Source organism: Rhinatrema bivittatum, chromosome 8 (assembly GCF_901001135.1).
Source record: "Rhinatrema bivittatum chromosome 8, aRhiBiv1.1, whole genome shotgun sequence".
NCBI lineage: Eukaryota > Metazoa > Chordata > Amphibia > Gymnophiona > Rhinatrematidae > Rhinatrema > Rhinatrema bivittatum.
The window spans coordinates 226,339,820-226,363,856 of NC_042622.1; the positions used below are offsets into that span (position 1 = coordinate 226,339,820).

The window sequence follows — 24,037 nt, forward strand, 5'->3', positions numbered from 1 at the left end:
AGTTGAAGAGGTGGAGTTGAAACGTCGGATCCATGCTGAAAGGTGTCAATCAAACTGCTGTGCGTGTTCCCCACGCCCAGTCGTGGGGGCGGAGGGGTTTCTTAAAGTGGTGATCAGGGGCTCTTCCCGTCATGCACCCGGGTGGCTTTGGCTCAGGGCCAGGACAGGATGGTACGTGTCGGAGTTGTGCAGAATGTGATCCGGGCATTTAACCTCCCATCCCCCAGCCAGCGCAAGAACGCACGCGCCCTTTATGACAGTTATATTTCTCCTCCGGATGCTCGTGCGGGGTAATCGGAAGAAGGAACCGGCGCTACCAGAAAGGTAAAGTGCCGGGACATCCACGTGTAAAATCTAGTTGCCAACTTCCGGAAACTAGTAAATTGCACCAAAAGAAGTCCAGATTTCTTCTGTCCAGAACTAAGGCAGCACTACAGTTGGCTGTCACACAAGGCTACGTTAAAGCACTTGTCTGCTGGCGTGCACTGACTTGCACGATGTATCAGGTCGCTCCCAAACAGGTAGTAGGTTGGACCCTCGCTTCTTCTCCAGGTGTGAGAGATCTACAATTTTGAATGAACTTACAAAAAAAAAAAAGTCCACATGGCTTCTAAAGAAAAATGCAGATCTGCAAAATCTCACTTTTTAAGGGAAAGAGGATTTAGTTTTTTTTCGGATCTATTAAAAATACCTAATCCAGTGTTTTTCTATAAATCTGCTGGCAGTAATGTTCCTGGCCAAGAGAGTCATTTAGGGCCCCTTACAGGCCTAATTTGGATGGCTTGCAAGCCAAACATTTTCGATTTTACTTGGCCCTATTCTTGAACCTGCAGTTAATATGCTTTGGTAAATCAGATGGGCAAAAATTTCCACCTTAAGAAAACTTGTTGCATAATTTTGTGGACTCCTGATCGGCCACCAGGTCTATCATCTCCTAAGCCCACTGCAGCTGCTAGGAACAAGGAACTTATGACTAGATTGTGGAAAAAAATAGCATATAAATGAGGAAAAATAGATTTCAGAATATCTCAAGTTCCATTAATTATCCCTTACAGATCAGCCACAAATAATTCTCAGTAGATCTGTAATGACTTTATAAACTACACTGGAATACTCAAAAGGGATGCAGGTAGGGTTGCCAACTGGCTCCATATTTTCAGGACAGGTTGATCAGTCCTGGTTTTACCCCCATTGCATACTAGGACTTATTCTGATTTACCTATTGCATTCCCTGTGTGAAGGGGAGTAAAACCAGGACCGGATCAACCTGTCCTGAAAATTTGGAGCCGGTTGGCAACCCTGGATTCCGGTGGCACACAGCAGTGCTCATGGGTAGGTATTTTCTGAAGCTAGTCAGGGCAGTGATGCTTCAGCCCAGGAAAACAGCCATGTAAAGGGTCACACATGTGACATGTGACCAAAATCCTATTTCAGTTTATACAGCAGTGTCTGAGACATTCTGTGAAAAGCAGACATGGCAACATAGCTTTTATTATGGAACTAGCTGATACCCACATAACATTTGCAGGGCAATGAGTAGTTGTATATTTAAAATAGCTTTAGACTGTTTTATTGTAAATATAACGTGACCAAGCTCTTCCCCCAACCCTGCTGCATCGCTGTCCCTAATATCTCCTCATGTGCCTGCCTGGCTCCCATTGAAAATTCCTTGCCATCTTCCTCCTCATGCAGCACAAGACAGATGCCACGTTCAAGTATCTATATTGTCTTTAAGCTCATAGCAAAAGCTGGAATGCATGCAAACTGCTATATAAACACCCCCGTGGTGAAAAACCATTGAAATAAAATGAATATTGTGCACTGCAGTAACATAAGCATCTATCAGGTCACAGTAATTTCCAGCTTTATATTTTAAACTGTGAATCTCAATACCAACTAACAGGCTGATACAGTAAAAGTCGCGGGAGAGCGGGCGAATGCCCGCTTTCCCGGCGCACGCACAGGCCACTCTCCTGTGCACGTGATTCTGTATTCAAATGAGGGCCCGTGGCAAAAAGAGGTGCTAGGGACACTAGCGCATCCCTAGCTCCTCTTTTTGGACAGGAACGGAGGCTGTCAGCGGGTTCGGAAAGTGGACGCCGGCAAAATTGAGTGTCCGGTTTTTAACCCGCGGGCCGATTTTCACATTTTTTTTTTAAAACTTTTTTTAACTTTCGGGACCTCCGACTTAATATCACCATGATATTAAGTCAAAGGGTGCACAGAAAAGCAGTTTTTACTGCTTTTCTGTGCACGTTCCTGGTACCTGGAAAAATTAACGCCTACCTTTGGGTAGGTGCTAATTTTTGAAAATAAAATGTGCAGCTTGGTTGCACATTTTGCTTTCTGAATCGCGCGGGAATACCTAATAGGGCCATCAACATGCATTTGCATGTTGCGGGTGCTATTAGGTTCGGGGGGGTTGGACGCGCGTTTGACGCGCTATTACTCCTTACTGAATAAGGAGTAAAGCTAGCGCGTCAAATGCGCATCCAATCGCGGGTTAACAGTGCGCTCTGCCGGAGCGCACTGTACTGTTATTGGCTTGTAAATTTGTCCATCTTAGTTATGCTATAAAACAGGTCAAAGATAGAACTGAAATGTCAACTTTTTAGCTGTTTAAATCTAAAACAGGATAATGACCCAGTTTCATTCATTTTTGTGTTTTTATTTGCGCTTTCATAAATAACTGCAAGATCACCTATTACTTTGCCTTAGGAACATCTAGGAACTAGTTATTGTATACAGTTCTTTGAAGTTTTACAATACAGGAACCAGTGTGCTAAGAAATGAACAGTTAAAATGACTCCCTCTTGTGGCCAGACTGTTTCCGGCACATGGTAACCTAACCTCTTTTAAATTTTGGATACATTGCACCTTTTTCAGTACCCAGGTTTCCATGTCTTAGATCAGGTGGAAGAAAGGCCATGACATCTGCAGTTTTTCCCATTATCCTGTGATGGATTTTTACTGTTTCTTGCTGAGGATGACCATTAGGTTATAAGATGCTGTCTGAAGATTGCTCCAAGTTAGTGGCATGTTTCAGAGAATACTTTGCAGGGTCTCATTGTCACTTTGCATACCCTTGATCATTTCATTAACTCTATAACTAGTTTTACAGAATGAATTCACCTCAAGTGGGCTCCGGTACTCATACACACATTATTTGATCAACTTTTAAGTAAGTGGCTTATCAGGGCACATCCTCTGATTTTAGAACTTTAAAACTGTTCTGGAATTGCAATGCAGTGAGTGACCAACCATTTTTGGCCAAATGGATGTGAGTAAGGTCTGGCACTTGCTTTCATGATGGTTTCATGCTTTCATGATGGTTGATGACATCACAGTTCAATCTGATTCAGAAGAAAGCCATCACAGACTGATCAAATTCCTCAAAAGCAATGCAATTCTAGTAGCAATATTGATCCTGGAGGAAACTGACATTGTGGGGAAGACTATAGTGATAGGGGTATACTACCGTCCACCTGGTCAAGATGGTGAGACGGACAGTGAAATGCTAAGAGAAATTAGGGAAGCTAACCAAATTGGTAGTGCAGTAATAATGGGAGACTTCAATTACCCCAATATTGACTGGGTAAATGTATCATCGGGTCACGCTAGAGAGATAACGTTCCTGGATGGAATAAATGATAGCTTTATGGAGCAATTGGTTCAGGAACCGACGAGAGAGGGAGCAATTTTAGATCTAATTCTCAGTGGAGCACAGGACTTGGTGAGAGAGGTAACTGTGGTGAGGCCGCTTGGCAATAGTGATCATAACACGATCAAATTTGATTTAATGACTGGGAGAGGAACAGTGTACAAATCCAAGACTCTCGTGCTAAACTTTCAAAAGGGAAACTTTGATAAAATGAGAAAAATTGTTAGAAAAAAACTGGGAGCAGCTACAAAAGTAAAAAATGTCCAAGAGGCGTGGTCATTGTTAAAAAATACCATTCTAGAAGCACAGTCCAGATGTATTCCACACATTAAGAAAGGTGGAAAGAAGGCAAAACGATTACCAGCATGGTTAAAAGGGGAGGTGAAAGAAGCTATTTTAGCCAAAAGATCTTCATTCAAAAATTGGAAGAAGGATCCAACAGAAGAAAATAGAATAAAGCATAAACATTGGCAAGTTAAATGTAAGACATTGATAAGACAGGCTAAGAGAGAATTTGAAAAGAAGTTGGCCGTAGAGGCAAAAACTCACAGTAAAAACTTTTTAAAATATATCCAAAGCAGAAAGCCTGTGAGGGAGTCAGTTGGACCGTTAGATGATCGAGGGGTTAAAGGGGCACTTAGAGAAGATAAGGCCATCGCGGAAAGATTAAATGATTTCTTTGCTTCGGTGTTTACTGAAGAGGATTATTGGGGAGGTACCCGTAATGGAGAAGGTTTTCATGGGTAAAGATTCAGATGGACTGAATCAAATCACGGTGAACCTAGAAGATGTGGTAGGCCTGATTGACAAACTGAAGAGTAGTAAATCACCTGGACCGGATGATATACACCCCAGAGTTCTGAAGGAACTAAAAAATGAAATTTCAGCCCTAATAGTAAAAATTTGTAACTTATCAGTAAAATCATCCATTGTACCTGAAGACTGGAGGATAGCAAATGTAACCCCAATATTTAAAAAGGGCTCCAGGGGCGATCCGGGAAACTACAGACCGGTTAGCCTGACTTCAGTGCCAGGGAAAAATAGTGGAAAGTATTCTAAACATCAAAATCACAGAACATATAGAAAGACATGGTTTAATGGAACAAAGTCAGCATGGCTTTACCCAGGGCAAGTCTTGCCTCACAAATCTGCTTCACTTTTTTGAAGGAGTTAATAAACATGTGGATAAAGGTGAACCGGTAGATATAGTATACTTGGATTTTCAGAAGGCATTTGACAAAGTTTCTCATGAGAGGCTTCTAGGAAAAGTAAAAAGTCATGGGATAGGTGGCGATGTCCTTTCGTGGATTGCAAACTGGCTAAAAGTCAGGGAACAGAGAGTAGGATTAAATGGACAATTTTCTCAGTGGAAGGGAGTGGACAGTGGAGTGCCTCAGGGATCTGTATTGGGACCCTTACTTTTTAATATATTTATAAATGATCTGGAAAGAAATAAGACAAGTGAGATAATCAAATTTGCAGATGACACAAAATTGTTCAGAGTAGTTAAATCGCAAGCAGATTGTAATAAAATGCAGGAAGACCTTGTGAGACTGGAAAATTGGGCATCCAAATGGCAGATGAAATTTAATGTGGATAAGTGCAAGGTGATGCATTTAGGGAAAAATAACTCATGCTATAATTACACAATGTTGGGTTCCATATTAGGTGCTACAACCCAAGTAAGAGATCTAGGTGTCATAGTGGATAACACATTGAAATCGTCAGTTCAGTGTGCTGCGGCAGTCAAAAAAGCAAACAACGTTGGGAATTATTAGAAAGGGAATGGTGAATAAAACGGAAAATGTCATAATGCCTCTGTATCGCTCCATGGTGAGACCGCACCTTGATTACTGTGTACAATTCTGGTCGCCGCATCTCAAAAAAGATATAATTGCGATGGAGAAGGTACAGAGAAGAGCGACCAAAATGATAAGGGGAATGGAACAGCTCCCCTATGAGGAAAGACATAAAGAGGTTAGGACTTTTCAGCTTGGAAAAGAGACGGCTGAGGGGGGATATGATAGAGGTGTTTAAAATCATGAGAGGTCTAGAATGGGTAGATGTGAATTGGTTATTTACCCTTTCGGATAGTAGAAAGACTAGGGGGCACTCCATGAAGTTAGCATGGGGCACATTTAAAACTAATCGGAGAAAGTTCTTTTTTACTCAACGCACAATTAAACTCTGGAATTTGTTGCCAGAGGATGTGGTTAGTGCAGTTAATATAGCTGTGTTTAAAAAAAGGTTTGGATAAGTTCTTGGAGGAGAAGTCCATTACCTGCTATTAAGTTCACTTAGAGAATAGCCACTGCCATTAGCAATGGTAACATGGAATAGACTTAGTTTTTGGGTACTTGCCAGGTTCTTATGGCCTGGATTGGCCACTGTTGGAAACAGGATGCTGGGCTTGATGGACCCTTGGTCTGACCCAGTATGGCATTTTCTTATGGACTGTCCTGTGGTATGAAAAGCCCATGTGCTGAACTCCCTTGAATAGGACCAAGAAACAATATATCATATCCTACTAAGACTCTGCTGATCAATAAAACAGACTGTTTGTTTTCTTAAATTGCTTTTACAGTGCGTTGGTATTATTTATGCTTAGGATCCTTCATTTTCAGTTTAAAACCGATTCCTGTTCATACCCAGATCAGTCCAGACTCCTGGCTTTTGCCTCCCTTTCAGCAGATGGAGACAAAGTTTCACTGACACTGCCATACATCCTAGTATGCCACCTGCAATCTCTCAGTATTTCTCTGTCTCCAGCAGATGGAATAGGTGCAAATCCTGCAGTCCAAATAGAAGAAAAGGAAAAGCAAAGAATATAGTTCTGAGGTGGAGGAGCAGGGGGTTGGGGGACCCTTGCCTGGCTCTGTCTTTTCATCACTTGGGTTGGATATCTGGTGGGGCCAGTTCCCTCCCCCCTAGGAGAACTCTTGGCATGATGCAGCTGTTCTGCCACACAGGGAAGTACCCTCTGTTTTATAATTCTGATTAAAATAAAAAAAAAAATTGAAAATTAATAAATAAATGAAGGTGACAAGCAGAGTGGCAGTGATATAGCAGCCAGGGAGGTGCTGGATAAGTTTTGCTTTGCTGGGGCTAGTCAGCCATGCGGTCAGGCATACCTTTCCCAGTCCACTCCTCTGTTTCTCATATTGGGGGGGTGACTGACCCTGTTTTATGAGGAGTGGCCAAGAATCACAACAGACCGTGCGTCCTAAGCTTGATAAGAGACTTATGTGTTAGAATCCTCTCGACCACTTCAAGACTTGATCATGGTCTCCCCTTGTGCCCCATTCAGCAAAAGGAAGGTGATTCAAGAAACCAGGGATCAGTTACTGAGGCTGAGAGCTATCGTTCCTGTGCCTATGGGGGAACAAAGAACAGGAAGGTTTTCCACATACTTTGTGGTACCAAAAAAGGAAAGGTCCTGCCATCCAATTTTGGATTTGAAAAAGGTGAATGTGGCTCTCAGGGTTCCAAGTTTTCACATGGAAACCCTGTACTCTTTCATTACAGCAGTGCACAAAGGAGAGTTTCTGGATTTTCTAGACTTTACCAAAGCATACATGCACATAAGAATCGATCCAGATCACCATGGTCCTCAGGAAGCATTTTCAGTTTTGTGCCCTTCCTTTCGGTCTGGCAACGGCTCCAGGTACATTTACCATGGTGTGGCGGCGGTGTTGTTGTGGCAACGGCTCCAGGTACATTTACCATGGTTGTGGCGGCGGTGCTCAGAAAGAAGGATGTTCTGGTTCACTTGTATCTGGACGACTGGCTCATTCAGGCAAAGTCAGAAGACCTCTGCAGTCAAGCTGTCTCTCAGGTCTTGCAGCAGTTGAGGGCTCTAGGCTGGGTCATGGATCTGGCAAAAAGTCATCTCGCCCATCTCAAGTTCTGGCGTTCTTAGGAGTGCCTTCAACACCAGGTTAGGAAAGGTTTGTTTTTTTTTACCGAGGGTTGCATTCTTGAGCTATAGGAGCAGGTCTGCAGGCTGTTGAATGTTGCGGTTGCCTAGGGTGTGGGACTACATTCAGGTGCTAGGTTCTATGGCTTTTGCACATGTGGCCTCTTTAAAAGTCTCTTCTTTGCCGTTGGGATCCTTTGTCAGAACAGTTTCATCTTCCGCTGTCGTTAGAGTAGGCTGCGAGGTCAAGTCTTTCATGGTGGTTTGGTTGGGGTCATCTAATTTGTAGAGTGGACTTGGATGTTTTAGAATGGGTGGTAGTTACCTCTGATGCCAGTCTCTCCGGCTGGGGTGCGGTGTGCCAGAGTCAGTCAGCCAGGGGCAATGGTGCAAGGACGAGGCGTCCTGGTCTATTAATCGATTAGAAATTAGGACTGTGCATTTTGCGTTGCTTGCTTTTCTGCCTCTTACACATCCACCCAGTGCTTATCTTATCGGATAATGGAACCACTGTGGTTTATATCAATTGACAAGGGGGAACCAAGAGTCGGGCGGTGGCCCAGCAGTTGTTTTCTCTGGGAAGATCAGCATCTGGCATTGCTAGCAGTGTCTCACATAGAGTGGACAATATTCAAGTGGATTTTCTCAGTCACCAGAAGCTAGACCCCAGGGAGTGGGAGTTGTCAGAGGCAGTGATGGATATTCTATGTCGCAGGTGCAGTACTCCTTGCCTGGACTTGATGGCTTCTCTACAGAACGCCAATGCACCCCGCTTCTTCACTTGCAGAAGAGAACACGGGGCAGAAGGCGTCAATGCCTTAGACCTGCCTTAGACCTACCTTGGCCCCGAGGGATTCTTCTTTGTGTTTCCCCGTGGCCGCTGGTGGACAAAGTGATACAGCGGATAGAAAGTCATCCTGAGAGAAGTGATCCTGGAGGCACTGGAGTGGCCACGGCAGCTGTAGTTTGCGGACCTGATCAATCTGGCGGTAGACGGTTCATTGCTGCTCACTCATCTACTGAAGCTTCTTCGTCAGGGTCCAATATTTTCGGATCAGGCCGATTGCTTTTGTCTCGCAGCTTGGCTTTTGAGAGGAAGCGCTTAAGAGGGAAAGGATATCCGGAGGGGGGAGAGAAAAAAAAATATATATAATATATATATAAATTGTTTTTTTTTCTCCAGCTTGTTGCAGGCTAAAGACCTCCACTTCCTTGGCCTATGTGAGCATGTGGAGTCTTCAAGTCCTGGTGTACGGGTCTGGGAGTAAGACCTACTCGGGCCTCAGTAGCACACATCTTAACCTTTTTGTAGAAAGGATTGGTGAAGGACTTGGCCTTTAACTCTCTCAAGGTGTAGGTTGCAGCCTTGAGCTGTCTTTGCCGCTCATCTGGATATGGTGCATTTTTCTTCGGGGGGGGGGGCAAAGCATCTGCATCCTCCGGTGTGGAAGATATGTCCTTCCTGGAATCTTAATTTTAGTCCTGAGAGGAATGTGTGGCTCCCTTTGTGTCTAAGGAGGCATTATGACATTTTCTGTTTTATTCCACCATTCCCTTTCTAATAATTCCCACCATTGTTTGCTTTTTTGACTGCTGAAGCACACTGAACTGACAATTTCAATGTGTTATCCACTATGATGCCTAGATCTCTTTCTTGGGTGGTAGCACCTAATATGGAACCTAACATTGTGTAACTATAGCATGGGTTATTTTTCCCTATATGCATCACCTTGCACTTATCCACATTAAATTTCATCTGCCCTTTCGATGCCCAATTTTCCAGTCTCACAAGGTCTTCCTGCAATTTATCACAATCTGCTTGTACTCTGACTGGGAGGGCTTGATCCTGTTCTTGTCCATGTTCACGATTCAACGGAGTACCTGGAGACTCTCTTCCAGTAACTTTGCCTGGATCAGCCATCGTCTAAGTAAGGGAGCAACAGGATCCCTTCTTTGCTCAGTACTGCCGTTATGACTGCCATAATTTTGGAGCATGTTCTGGGGGCAGTTGCCAGGGCAAAGGGCATGCCCGCAACTGATAATGGTGGCCTAGTACTGCAAAGCAGAGGAAACTCTATTGGGCGCGATCATTCACAAGATACAACTACACAAGGGACTAGTTCTTCTGGTGGCTCTGGATTGGCCAAGAAGACTCTGGTACGCAGACATGAGAAGACTGCTGGCAGGGAACCCTCTACTCCTGCCCCCACACAGGGACCTGCTACAACAAAGTCCGATCCTCCAGGAGGCCCCAGCTCAATTCTCTCTTATGGTCTGGCCATTGAGAGGGCCCGCCTGAGAGAGCAGATACTCGGGGGCGGTAATGGACACTTCCTCCGAGCACGCAAGTTCTCCACATCGTTAACGTACATAAGGATCTGGAGAGTATTTGAAGCCTGGTGCGACGACCACAACATCAAGCCACGCTCATTTAAAGTTCCCGTGATCCTGGAATTCTTACAGAATGGACTACAGAAGGGTCTGTCCCTCAACTCCATCAAGGTACAAGTGGCCGCATTGTCATGCTACAGCTCCAAGAGTGAGGGCAACAGCATAGCTACTCACCAGGACGTGTCACGCTTCCTGAAAGGAGTCAAACACATTCGCCCACCACTAAAGTGGCCGGTACCTCTGTGGAATCTCAATCTTGTTTTGGACTTCCTAGCGGGAACCGCTTTCAGACCCCTCCAAGGCCTGTCCCTCCACCTGTTAACCTTAAAGATGGTGTTCTTGCTGGCAGTGTGTTCAGCCCACCACATCTTGGAACTACAAGCACTGTCCTGCCGTGAGCCATTCCTCAGGCTCACCCTGGGGTCCATCCAACTATGCACGGTTCCCTCCTTCCTCCCAAACGTGGTCTCACACTTCCACCTTAACCAGACCATCTCGATACCAACGACGGATGGCTTGAAGAATTCGAAGAAGCCCGCAGTCTACGTCACCTCAACATCGGCAGACTCCTATCCAGATACCTGGAAATGTCGGAACCCGTACGAACGGACCACCTTTTCGTCCTTCACAGCGGAAAGGGGAAGCGGCCTCGCGGGCAACCATCACCTGCTGGATCAAGGAAGTTAAAGGCGGCCTACGTAGAAGCTGGCAAGCCACCACCTCTACAGGTCAAGGCCCATTCTACCAGAGCCCAGGCAGTATCCTGGGCAGAAACTAGAATGCTGTCACCTGCCGAGATCTGCAGGGCGGCTACATGGTCCTCCATCCATACTTTCTCCAGATTCTACCGTCTGGACGTTCAGGCTCGGGAGGACACGGCATTTGCAAGGGCAATACTAAGTGGGTCATGGCCAGCCTCCCACCCGGTTTGGGAGTAGCTTTTATACATCCCATTGGTCCTGAGTCCATCTGCTACACGCTAGGAAATGGAGAAATTACTTACCTGATAATTTCGTTTTCCTTAGTGTAGACAGATGGACTCAGCATCCCACCCTTGGCTGCTGTTACGCATGGTCTTTCAACTAATTCAAGGGTAAGCCATGTTTTCATTTACCTAGGGCGTCCACCCTGCCGGGTGTCGACGCTTTCCGGTTGAGTACACTGGCGGTCTCCAGCTATAGTTAATCAACCAGTTCAAGTTAATCAAGTTTTAACATTTAACCAAGTTATGAAGTTATGCAAGTTAACCAGTCAGTCAGTCACACATATATCCACAATGCTTTTCGAGGAGAATGCTGAAGAGCTGCATTTCCTGCAGGGGTATATGTACTAGGGGCTGACATCAGATTGAAATCTGATCTGTCTCCAACTGCTAACAGGAGTACACTATACCCATTGGTCCTGGGTCCATCTGTCTACACTAAGGAAAACGAAATTATCAGGTAAGTAATTTCTCCATTTACACACATGCTGTCTCTTTTCACGCTTACACATACAAGGCTTTCAATTGCACACATACATGCTGTCTTTCTCTCACACAGACTCATTCACATGCTTACACACATGCACTCTCTCTAATTTACACACAGGCTCAATCACATACTCACATGTTCCCTCACCTAAACCAGCTCTCAATCACACACAGACACACATGCTCTTTTACTTATACATACACGATCTCTCTCACACACAAAGGATCTCAATCACACACACACAGGTTTTCAATCACACTTACACATACAGGTTCTCAGTCATACACTTCCATTCATGCTCTCACACAGGCTCTCAATCACACACACTCACATATACAGGTCTCAATCATTCACATATGCTCTCACTCACACACAGCACCTCAAACACATATGCTTGCTCATTTACTCTTCCCCCCCCCCCCCCCCCCCAACTAGTGGCTGCAGCAATCTCCTTCACTTTCAGCCCTTGTGGAGAAAGGCGTCCCATTGGCCGCGGGGGTTGACATCGCTGCTCATTCTTCAGGCCGCATCTCTTCTCTTTTTCATGCAGACACTGCCCGCACTAGCATGGCCTCTTCTTCCCACAGATGCATCTGCTGCTCACCACTTCCTCTTCCGGGCCGCGAGAAGAAGAGAGCATGGCGGTACCGCTGACTCCAGCTGTCCTGCTGCATTCTGCCCGGGCTGTCAGCTTTTTAAGTCCAGGTGTAGGACCTATTGTGCTCTGGTAGGGGGGGGTCAGCGGGGAACCAGGAAGTGTGGTGACACACCTTCGTGTGGTTTGCGACACACCGGTTGAGAACCACTGTCCTAGTCTATTAGAACAAATAACTACCTGTTGCAGCCCACTCAAGAACTTATACCTCTATCATATTTCCTTTCAGCCATCTTTTCTCCAAAGTGAAGAGCCCTCCTCTGTACCTCTTCTAGTTCCACTACTGCACTGCACACAATACAAGGTGTTTGCACCATGGATAGATACTATCACCACTGCATTTGCTGTGCAGCCTCGCTGTACCCTATCTGCAATGATACCTCCCCAACAGCTATCTATGCCATCTCCTCATGCCCAGCTGAGTCAGTTCCTGAACTACTTCAATCAGATGGTCATCTTTGGCCCTCTGACCTGGCTGCTCTTACCTTGGTTCATGACTGTGGCCTTTGGGCCTCACTGTTCCTTATCTAGTTCTAATCCATTCTTGTTGTGCCCTGCCCAGTTCTTAGTATCCATTCCCTACCTTGCCCCAATCTGTATCCAGTCCTAGCTCAGCTTCTAGCTGTATCCAGTGATGTTCTACCACCTCAGCCATGTGCTACCGGCCCCCTTAAGATAGTTTTTATTATTGATTTTTTTTTGTGAATAAATATTGTATTTGCTTTTCTGACCACTGCACATTGAGCTGAAGATTTGCAGCATCAATTGAAAAAGAGATAGAAATGTTAGTATGCTGTGGCAGCCTACAAGTGCAGCATGCTTTGGTGACAGTGTAAGAATGAGATCTTAGAATGGATGGAACCCTTGATGCAGTTTTCACGAAACAGAGCTGTATCAGACTTTGGAGGATACACTCTTGAAGGGAAGTACAGGTTTTTAATTGCACAATTATAAATTATTTGTAAAGGAACATTATAAATTTAATTGCATATTATAAATTATATGTAAAGGAACATTGAGTACCTGCATTTTTAAATGAACAATCTTTTATCCTCTATTTAAACAGTATGTGTTATACATGAAGATTTAGTGATAAGTGGGTGTTGGTACTAGGCCATACCAACCTGTTGGCTATCCCTGACCTGATGGAGCTAGGTCATGCAGTTTAACCAACATTCATCTTATCTGCATAAGAACGTCAGATGCCAAACAGAACCTAAAGTACTTATTTATTTTATTTTATTTAAAGCTTTTTATATACCGGCATTCGTAGGACACATCATGTCTGTTTACAGGTAACTGTGAAAGGAAATTACAATGAACGATGATAGCAGGATAGATATTTATTTATTTATGAATGAACTTTTAATATACCGATATTCGTGGGACACATCATACCAGTTCACAAACTCATGGAGAAAAGGAAATAGAAATTACAAATAACCGGGAAAGGGGAAGGGGAGCAGAGGAGGAAAAGGGAGAGAGGGGGGTAGGGAGAAAGCTAGAGCCTGAGGGGCGTGAAAAACAAGAGTAGGAGAGAGAGGAGAAAAGTGGATAGGAACTGAAATAAGTCTTAACAATATTCTTAGTGGAATAACAGCATTAACAAAATCCTTACATTTTCATAGATTGCATAATTAACCTTTTCTTGTAGGGAGGTGTGGCAGGACGTAGAGTGGCGATGGGGCAGGGGGGTTAGGTTTGGTTAGAGTCGGGGTAGGCCTGCAGGAAGAGCCATGTTTTGATGCCTTTTTTGAAGTTGAGTAGGGAGGGTTCGAAGCGGAGTGAGGTGGGGAGTGAGTTCCATAGGGTGGGTCCTGCTATGGTAAATGCTCTATCTCTGGTGGAGGAGAGATGCGCAGTTTTGAGCGGTGGGGTGTGGAGGGTGCCAGCTAAGGTGGCTCTGGATGGGCGATTGGATGCACGGAAGCGTGGCATTTCCTTGAGCCAGGCGGGGTTGTTGCTATAGAGTACATTGTGAAGAACGGTGAGGGTTTTGTATTTTATGCGGAAGGGGATGGGGAGCCAATGCAAATCCTTTAGGACTGGGGTGATATGTTCTCTTTTTCGGGTGTCAGTGATTATTCTTGCCATGGAGTTTTGCAGGATTTGTAAGGGTTTGATGGTAGAGTGTGGGAGGCCTATGAGGAGGGAGTTGCAGTAGTCTAGTTTTGATAGAATGGTGGACTGCAAAACTAGACGGAAATCTTTGGCGTGGAGGAGGGGTTTTATTTTTTTGAGAATTTGTAGTTTAAAGAATCCCCCTTTTAGAAGTGATTTGATGTGGGGTTTAAAGTTGAGGTGTTGGTCTAATGTTACACCTAGATCTCTTACGGATGGTACCAGGGGGAGGGAGTGTGGCAGGGGGGAGTCGGAGGGGGTGGGGACGTTGGATGAGGTTTGAGATGTGAGTTCAGGATTGTTAGATATGAGGAGAATTTCTGTTTTGGTTGTGTTGAGTGCGAGCTGGAGGTTGGTTAAGATGGAGGCTAAGCAGGAGTCCCAGAATTGCAGAGTGTCTTTGGTTTTTTTGAATGGGGATGAGGATCTGCACATCATCCGCATACAGGAAGAAATTGAGCCCGAGGTCCGAGAATAGGTGGCAGAGGGGGAGGAGATAGATATTGAAAAGGGTGGAGGATAGAGAGGAGCCTTGTGGGACACCTTGCATGAGGGGGATGGGTGGGGATTGAGAATGGTTAATTTTAACTAGGTATTCTCTGTGGGTGAGGAATGATGTGAACCAAGAGAGTACTGTGCCTGATATGCCTATCTCTGACAACCGGGATAGGAGGATTTGATGGTTGACAGTATCGAAGGCCGCGGAGATATCTAGGAGGGCGAGTAGATAGGAGTTTCCTTGGTCCAGGCCTATGTGAACTGTATTAGTGATAGCTAGCAGGAGGTTTTCAGTATTACGACCTTTCCGGAAGCCAAATTGGGAGGGATGCAGGATGCTATGGTCTTCCAGATAATCGGAGAGTTGGGTATTGACTACATTTTCGAGGATTTTGGATACAAAAGGCAAGTTGGATATGGGCCGATAGTTGGAGGGGTCATTAGCATCTAAGGTAGGATTTTTAAGGAGGGGGTTTGACAATAGATAACAAATGAAAGTACATTTTTATAGAAGATCAACGAGCAAAATAAAATTTGGTTGAACTAAATGGATGTTTTGGTTATCCATATTAAAATTAAATAAACATATGAACTTATAATCAATATTAGGTAGATATATGAACTTATGTACAAATGATGGCAGGGGGTAAAGGGGGGAGGGAGCGGGGAAGGAGATAGAGCTGGGGTGGGGAGGGGGTGCGGGGATGGATGTGGGGCAAGGAGAGCTGGGGTGATTCAGAGGAAAACGTTGGCGGGGGGGGGGTAAGGGGCAGGGTAGGGAGCTGAAGTGGTTTGGAAGAGGTCACTGATTAGGATTGAGAGGAGTTGGGGTAGGCCTGTTTAAAAAGCCAAGTTTTGATTCCCTTTTTGGGATGGTTCTAAACGGCGTTCGGCAGGAAGGGAGTTCCAGAGGGTGGGGCCAGCAATGGAGAAGGCTCTTTCTCTGGTGGTCGTGAGGTGAGCAATTTTGAGTGAGGGGGTGTGGAGGGTGCCTGAAAGGGAGTTTCTGGCGGGGCGGTTGGCTTGACGGAAGTGTGGCATATCTTCGAGCCAGGGAGAGAGTTGTTTTTGTGTAACGTGTTATGAAGGATGGTGAGTGTTTTGTATTGGGAACGGAAGGTAATGGGGAGCCAGTGGAGATCGTGTAGTATGGGAGTGATATGATCAGTTTTTCTAGTGTTTGTTAGGATTCTAGCCATCGTATTTTGTAGGATTTGAAGGGGTTTGATAGTGGAGGCCGGGAGGCCTATGAGGAGGGAGTTGCAGTAGTCGAGTTTTGATAGTATGGTGGTCTGCATAACAGTGCGGAAGTCATGGGCGTGGAGGAGAGGCTTCAGTTTTTTGAGGATTTGGAGTTTGTAGAAACCCCCTTTTAGAAGTGATTTGATGTGGGATTTGAAACTTAGTTGATTGTCTAGGGTGACTCCTAAGTCTCTAACAGTGGGCGGTAGTGTGTGAGTTTGTGAGGCGTTTTGAATCATTTGGTGGATAGAGTCGATTGGTTGATTTGTTAGTATAAGGATTTCAGTTTTTGAGGCATTGAGTGCAAGGTGGAGATTGGGAATTGATAGATGCAAGGCATGTTTCCCAGTAAAGCAGGGTTTCTTTGAGGGATTTCTGAATGGGGATAAGTATTTATACATCATCTGCATATAAGAAGAATTTTAGTCCTAGTTTAGAGAGTAAGTGGCAGAGTGGGAGTAGATATATATTGAAGAGGGTGGACGATAGAGAGGAGCCCTGGGGTACGCCTTGTGTGAGGGGAATGTGTGCGGATTCGAATTTATGTCTTATGTCATAAGAGTATGCAAAATGTATGAATCCTACTAATCTTTTCAAAATATTAGTAATAATTGAAGACAATTTTTGGTTCTGGGAAGTCAGAAAATAGTCCAATATTGTTTTTTCATCTTATTAAGGGGAAATTTTACCCTTAATAGGACAGTAACAAAACAAAATATTTAAGTCCAGTAGTTTATTCTAAAACGAACAGTAAGCAAATCCACAGCTCTCGTGCTAAACTTTCAAAAGGGAAACTTTGATAAAGAGAAAAATTGTTAGAAAAAAACTGAAAGGAGCAGCTACAAAAGTAAAAAGGTGCAAGAGGCGTGGCCATTGTTAAAAAATACCAGCCTAGAAGCACAGTCCAGATGTATTCCATACATTAAAGGTGGAAAGAAGGCAAAACAATTACCGGCATGGTTAAAAGGGGAGGTGAAAGAAGCTATTTTAGCCAAAAGATCTTCATTCAAAAATTGGAAGGATCCAACAGAAGAAAATAGGATCATGCATAAACGGTGGCAAGTTAAATGTAAGACATTGATAAGACAGGCTAAGAGAGAATTTGAAAAGAAGTTGGCCGTAGAGGCAAAAACTCACAGTAAAAACTTTTAAAAATATATCTGAAGCAGAAAGCCTGTGAGGGAGTCAGTTGGACTGTTAGATGATGGAGGAGTTAAAGGGGCACTTAGAGAAGATAAGGCCATCGCGGAAAGATTAAATGATTTCTTTGCTTCGGTGTTTACTGAAGAGGATGTTGGGAAGGTACCCTTAATGGAGAAGGCTTTCATGGGTAATGATTCAGATAGACTGAATCAAATCACGGTGAACCTAGAAGATGTGGTAGACCTAATTGACAAACTGAAGAATAGTAAATCACCTGGACCAGATGATATACACCCCAGAGTTCTGAAGGAACTAAAAAATGAAATTTCAGACCTGTTAAAAATTTGTAACCTATCATTAAAATCATCCATTGTACCTGAAGACTGGAGGATAGTTAACATAACCCCAATATTTAAAAAGGACTCCAGGGGCGATCTGGGAAACTACAGACCGGTTAGCCTGACTTCAGTGCCAGGAAAAATAGTGGAAAGTGTTCTAAACATCAAAATCACAGAACACATAGAAAGACATGGTTTAATGGAACAAAGTCAGCATGGCTTTACCCAAGGCAAGTCTTGCCTCACAAATCTGCTTCACTTTTTTGAAGGAGTTAATAAACATGTGGATAAAGGTGAACCGGTAGATGTAGTGTACTTGGATTTTCAGAAGGCGTTTGACAAAGTTCCTCATGAGAGACTTCTAGGAAAAGTAAAACGTCATGGGATAGGTGGCGATGTCCTTTCGTGGATTACAAACTGGCTAAAAGACAGGAAATAGAGTGTAGGATTAAATGGACAATTTTCTCAGTGGAAGGGAGTGGGCAGTAGAGTGCCTCAGGGATCTGTATTGGGACCCTTAGTTTTCAATATATTTATAAATGATCTGGAAAGAAATACGACTAGTGAGAATCAAATTTGCAGATGATAAAAAATTATTCCGAGTAGTTAAATCACAAGCAGATTGTGACAAATTGCAGGAAGATCATGTGAGACTGGAAAATTGGGCATCAAAATGGCAGGTGAAATTTAATGTGGATAAGTGCAAGGTGATGCATATAGGGAAAATTAACCCATGCTATAATTACACAATGTTAGGTTCCATATTAGGTGCTACAACCCAAGAAAGAGATCTAGGCGTCATAGTGGATAACACATTGAAATCATCAGTTCAGTGTGCTGCGGCAGTCAAAAAAGCAACAGCATGTTGGGAATTATTAGAAAGGGAATGGTGAATAAAATGGAAAATGTCATAATGCCTCTATCGCTCCATGGTGAGACCACACCTTGAATACTGTGTACAATTCTGGCCGCCGCATCTCAAAAAAAGATATAGTTGCGATGGAGAAGGTACAGAGAATGTGACCAAAATGATAAGGGGAATGGAACAGTTCCCCTATGAGGAAAACTAAAGAGGTTAGGACTTTTCAGCTTGGAGAAGAGATGGCTGAGAGGGGATAAGATAGAGATGTTTAAAATCATGAGAGGTCTAGAACGGGTAGATGTGAATTGGTTATTTACTCTTTCGGATAATAGAAAGACTAGGGGGCACTCCATGAAGTTAGCATGTGGCACATTTAAAACTAATCTGAGAGTTCTTTTTCACTCAACGCACAATTAAACTCTGGAATTTATTGCCAGAAGATGTGGTTAGTGTAGCTGTGTTTAAAAAAGGATTGGATAAGTTCTTGGAGAAGTCCATTACCTATTAATTAAGTTGACTTAGAAAATAGCCACTGCTATTACTAGCAACGTTAACATGGAATAGACTTAGTTTTTGGGTACTTGGCAGGTTCTTATGGCCTGGATTGGCCACTGTTGGAAACAGGATGCTGGGCTTGGAGCCTTGGTCTGACCCAGTATGGCATGTTCTTATGTTCTAACTCTGATATTGCTTGGTAATTCAGTTACAGTTTTAACCAGGCTTGGAGTTAAAGTCCTATACAGAAGCCAAAGACACAACTGTTTAGGACTATTTATCATTAAAAACCAGAACAATGACCAAATTAAACTTTTGTTTTATTTAAAAATTCTTCTAATATATAGAAAACAAAATAAACCAAATTGCAATGCCAAGCTAACATCTAAGGTTATGTTTCAAGCCTCTAAACTTCATTGCAGTATTTACAAACTGTTAAAAGCAATGGCAGATGTTACAGTTCACATTTACTTTAGAGTACTAGAAACCTGTAAAAATACATTATACATACCTGACATAACATTAAAAATTTTGTTGTAGCAAACATAATTATACAAACAAAATGTACTAAGGACACAGATACCAAGGAATGGTTGTCTGCACTAAACACTTGTGGATCCTGTAGAAGTGGAACACAGAATATCTGCTCCTTCCCACTAAGAAAGGCATGGGGAAGTTCCTGTAATCAGGGCATAAAAACACTTGCAGCTTTCACAAAATGCTGTGCAACAACAATCCCTTGGACAGAGAGAGAGAGCACCATAAGCTGTATGTACATGATAAAAACAATTTAGGACCCTCTGTATTTAAAACAAAATCAAGTTACTGACATCTGCCCTAGAGCCTAGAGAAAGGGGCTCGATGGTGGTTTGACATGTTTGTTCTGCATCTGCTGATCATTGCTGTTTTTTTTTTCAAGGTGTAGAATACAAGTCTGAATGCTGGCATTCATTCTAGAGCACACTCTTAAGGGCAGCTATATTTCTACTTGAAGCATGTTATAAGTCCTGGGCTCCACAAGTTCTTTACCAGAAGCTTGTGTTACCCTCCCTCAGCCTGCTTTTGTCCAGCTAAAGCTCTGCAGTGCATGTTATGGGTTAGCCCTACAGACTTTTGGTGAGATTTTAACCCTCCCTCCTTTTTTTATCCACTCTTCCCCCTCCCCCTTTTAACTAGGCCTGGTGACTTAAGTCCACCTTGCTGGCTAAGAGCTGAAAAAATGCCCCCTCTGGAAAAGAGAGTTCTGCAGTGCCACTCATCTGCCAGCAGGGGGCTTCCCCTTTCCTCCACTGGGCCAGGACGGTATTGAATCCAGGGTTCAAGCAAACGGCAGAAGCAAGTCTCCTGTGTGACAGCAAGCTGTACAATTTTTTTTTTTTTATTATTAAATAAAAAAAGGAGTTTTAATCATGTATTCAGCTTTGTCTAATACTTGTCCAATTCTTTCTGATCCATTTCAGGGTCAAATGAATCTCTGCTTCTCTTTACAGGACTTGGCCAGGGGCTGCTGGAAGTAGAAGGAAGATCTGGCTAGGTTTTGCTAGATATTTTTTCAGTGCATTTTGTAATTGAACAGTGCTCTAGAACAGCTGCTAGTAGAATTTCAATGAGCAAACATTTCATTTCTTTTTAAAGGGGGATGAACTGAAAATGGCATTTTAAGCCACCTCATTTCACATATTTGTACAGAGGGCATGGAAAGAAGGTAACATACTTATCACTGTGTCCTCAAACTGAATTTTCTGTACATTATCTTTACATTATCTACAGGGCAAGGATTAAATGCTTCTGTATAATTTCACTAGTCTGGTTTAAAACTGCTTACAAAACAGCTTCGATGGAAACTGTACAGTTTGCAGCACAAAGGAGGAGATTTTGCCTTTAAAATAGAAAAACAAAGTTAGAAAAGAGGATCTTCTTAAGATGATGAAATCAATAAAAAAAAAAGTAATCTTTGAACACAGGAGCAGGTATTTAAAGATGAGTTGGATTTTTTTTTTGTTTTTAAACTGTAAACTTCAGTTTCAGCAGTCAGCTTTCTGTTTAGATGACTGATCTGACACACACTGTACTTTAAAAACAAGAGTTAAAATTGAGATTTCAAATTTTAAAAAAATGCTCCATAAGTAGCAACTAATATAAGCACACATCTAGGTATTAAATAATTTAATATACACATGTAGTCAAAATAAACTGTACAAGGTTCTGCAAACAGTGCTTCCAAGACAAGATGTTAGCAAGTGTGGGTGAAAGACATCACTGTCCGCAACAGGTGGGATGATACAAGAGCATTACAACTCAATCCTGCAACAGAGACTTAAATCTTCCTATTGATGCAAAATGCCATGATGTATGCCCACTTTAAATCCCACTGCACTCAAGAGATGGCCAGAGCCCTGGAGGAGCTACAGCCACTCTCACCACACAGTGGGAGAGCTGGGCATCCTGAGTAACTTTACACAAAGATCAAAATGTTGCACAGCCATTCAAATGGCCAAAATAGCTGGGGTGCAGCAGGGCTGTCACCCTGCAGAATGGGAACATTTTTAAAGCCCGGTTTCCAGTTAACTCAAGTAGAAGATTAAGCTATACCAGTCAGGAACTTGTACCAGCTACCTCTATGAAATGCAAGTTTGGCTTCACCCAGACCTCTCAGCAGGCCCCCAGGGTCTTCATCTCTTACAGAAATGCACTGTAATGAGGGGAGAAGTCTGGGGAAAAAAAACTACATTTCTGTCCAGTAAGGTGTCCTCTCTCCTAAGCAGGGAGCAGTTCCCTGGAAGTCCTGCTCTATGTTACTAAGACATGTTGTAATGCCAGTGCTTCTTTGGTTTGGTTATGGGTGCACTATACACTCTCTTCCAAACCAGCTTTTGCAAATGTATTTTTATACTTTTACTATGCAGTAGAAGGTGGCATGCGAGCCTCAAGCCCTTTACTCCCAGCTTTTGCAGTCATCCTTTCCTCTGCACAGTCTGTTTAAAAATACATTGTTTTTTAAACTAGTAAACAACCCCACCTCCCTCCCCAAAATCATAGTTCGACAGTGAGCAGATACAACAAAATAGGAAGCATCCCCCTTTCACACAGCATCTGACCCCACTGTCGACATCGTAAAAAAAAAAAAAAGTTTTAGAAAGTTCTGTTTTAAACAACCATTCACAAAAACGCTAATAAAAGCGCAATATATTATTAAGAATCCATGATAACCTATTAAGGAAAAAAAGGAAGAAAAAATATCTGTTCAAAAGACTGGAAAAATGCATCATTAACAACAAAAATGTTTTATGGCCATTGACTGAAAGCGATGTATAAAAATATATCTGTGCACGGGCTGCACTGGCTAGTTCTTCCTTGATTCTTTGACAGTAAGTAAAAAGAGAATTCATAAAAAACTTTATAAGGAGGGTTAGTGGGGAAGGGTTTTCTGAAGGACAGAGACTATGTCCGAGTAGTTTTCCCCACTCTTCAGTATAAGCGGGAGCGTTCTGTGACTTGAGAAGGGAAAGTACTGTTCCCCCACACTAGTGGGCATTCAACAGGAGTAACGCTTCATGACCCAAATGCAGAGGGACGAGGGCTCTACATTACTGTCCTGACATGGCCGGCACGGCCACCATTACTGAGAAGAAAAAAAACTGCTTCTGAAAGAAAGATCTGAGCAGGTCATACAATTCTAGTGTCCTGAAGCTGGAAACAAGTGCTCAGCAATTACAGTTCCAGCCGGCCACCAAAAATGTAATCCTGCAGCCCTCACTGCAGCTTTCCCAGGAGCTAAACCAGAATTCACCATCTTCCAAAATCCCTGTAAATCCCACAGCCCTCAGTGCAGCTCCTGGGAAAGCTGCAAGATCTCACCTCACTCAAGACTGGAAATGTAACAGCTGATTCCTTTTTGCCACGCTGGTGATTCACTGATGCAGCAAGAGCAGAGCCAGGCGTGTGGGCTGTGGCCAGGCTTCTACCACCCCACTGGCATAGAATTCTTGAGCTGGTAACACAATTTGAAACTAATTGCTTTAGGCTGAATAACCTGCAACAAGACAATGTCTTACCAAATCTGAAAGCTGCCTTTCCTTCCCCCGAAAGCTGCATAAGGCAGCATGCTTAGTCTAGAATAAACAATGATAATATAGGAAGAAAAACAGCCAGATCAGAAACTGAAATGCCATCTATTTAAAAGCAGCTTAGAATGTCCTTCCCACTCTAACTCTAAGAAACTTTTTTCTGTTTTATTAATCTTGATCTACGGTAAAAGCCTCAACTAAGGGAAAACTGGCAGAAAAGACTTGCACTCATTATGCTTGCACCTTCCAGCACCGCCTCCTCCGCTAGACTGAAGTATGGCCCAAAGAGTGGCCTGCTGATATCGAGTAATGTTCATGAAGCTGGATGCAGTGCACTCACTGTCCCTATCCCTCCTTTGGCATTTAGCAGGCATCCATGGTGGCAAACTATGGGCCATGCAGGGTTTTGATGTACCACTAGGGAAGAAGTTTGGGTTCTCTTCGTGTATACCAAACCCCCGCTTCCCCATATCCCAAATCACAGAAAAATCAACTTTTAAACTGCAAGATACATCCTGGGGGAAGATTTCAACCACGACTGTTTTCTAATTCTGAAAGTTCATATATGGCCTTAAAAAAAACATTTCCTCTTCGGTGAGCCTCTCCTGCTGATTGTGTGCACTGCAAAACTCTTGTGAAGAGCAGCCACTGTTGCAGCTCATGTTACCTGACCGAAAAAGATACTGTTCTTCTCCATGTGCATTTTCAGCAATCCTGCCCACCCCTGCTCCAGAGTCTGTTCATCTCTACAGCTGAACACCACTTGGCTCTTGCTGCAGACCAGAGGGCACACGGAATGCAGAGATTTAATTCTCATTAAGGTAGAAAAATAATAATTATTAAAAAGAAATAAAGGTTGCTTATGTTTAAAAAGCATACAGCACTACTTAGTAGTGCTGCAGCCAGGTCTGGCAGAGTCACTCTTCACGAGGCTTGGAGGAAGTACTATGGTCTCTCACAAGAGACTAGCCAGGCTTGTAGTAGGGCCATTCTGAGCTTGAAACTGGACAGGAGGTGGTCCATCTATCCACTGCAAGATAAGAAAGAGATATGTAGAATTAATCGTACTTTTAAAATGTCCTACATAGCCAACCTGCTGAAGGCGTGGCTTTTATCTTGACTTGACTTTCCTTGCCAACAAAAGTGAAACAGAAGACCATCACTTGACTTGAATGC

The 24,037-nt window shown here is 43.4% G+C and overlaps 1 protein-coding gene and 1 long non-coding RNA gene across 2 annotated transcripts in view; one reads left to right on the forward strand and one right to left on the reverse strand.

Annotated features, from left to right (window-relative positions):
• On the forward strand, nt 1-20,208 carry LOC115097786. The gene is made up of 2 exons (XR_003858332.1): nt 1-324; nt 19,971-20,208. It is a non-coding gene; the product is annotated as an uncharacterized LOC115097786 (long non-coding RNA).
• MAU2 (MAU2 sister chromatid cohesion factor) overlaps nt 19,094-24,037 on the reverse strand; it is a 111,518-nt gene continuing 106,574 nt past the window's right edge. The window contains exon 19 of the mRNA XM_029613829.1: nt 19,094-23,891. Coding sequence (XP_029469689.1) covers nt 23,817-23,891 — 75 coding nt within the window. The 3' untranslated portion in view covers nt 19,094-23,816. The remainder of the gene's footprint in view (nt 23,892-24,037) is intronic.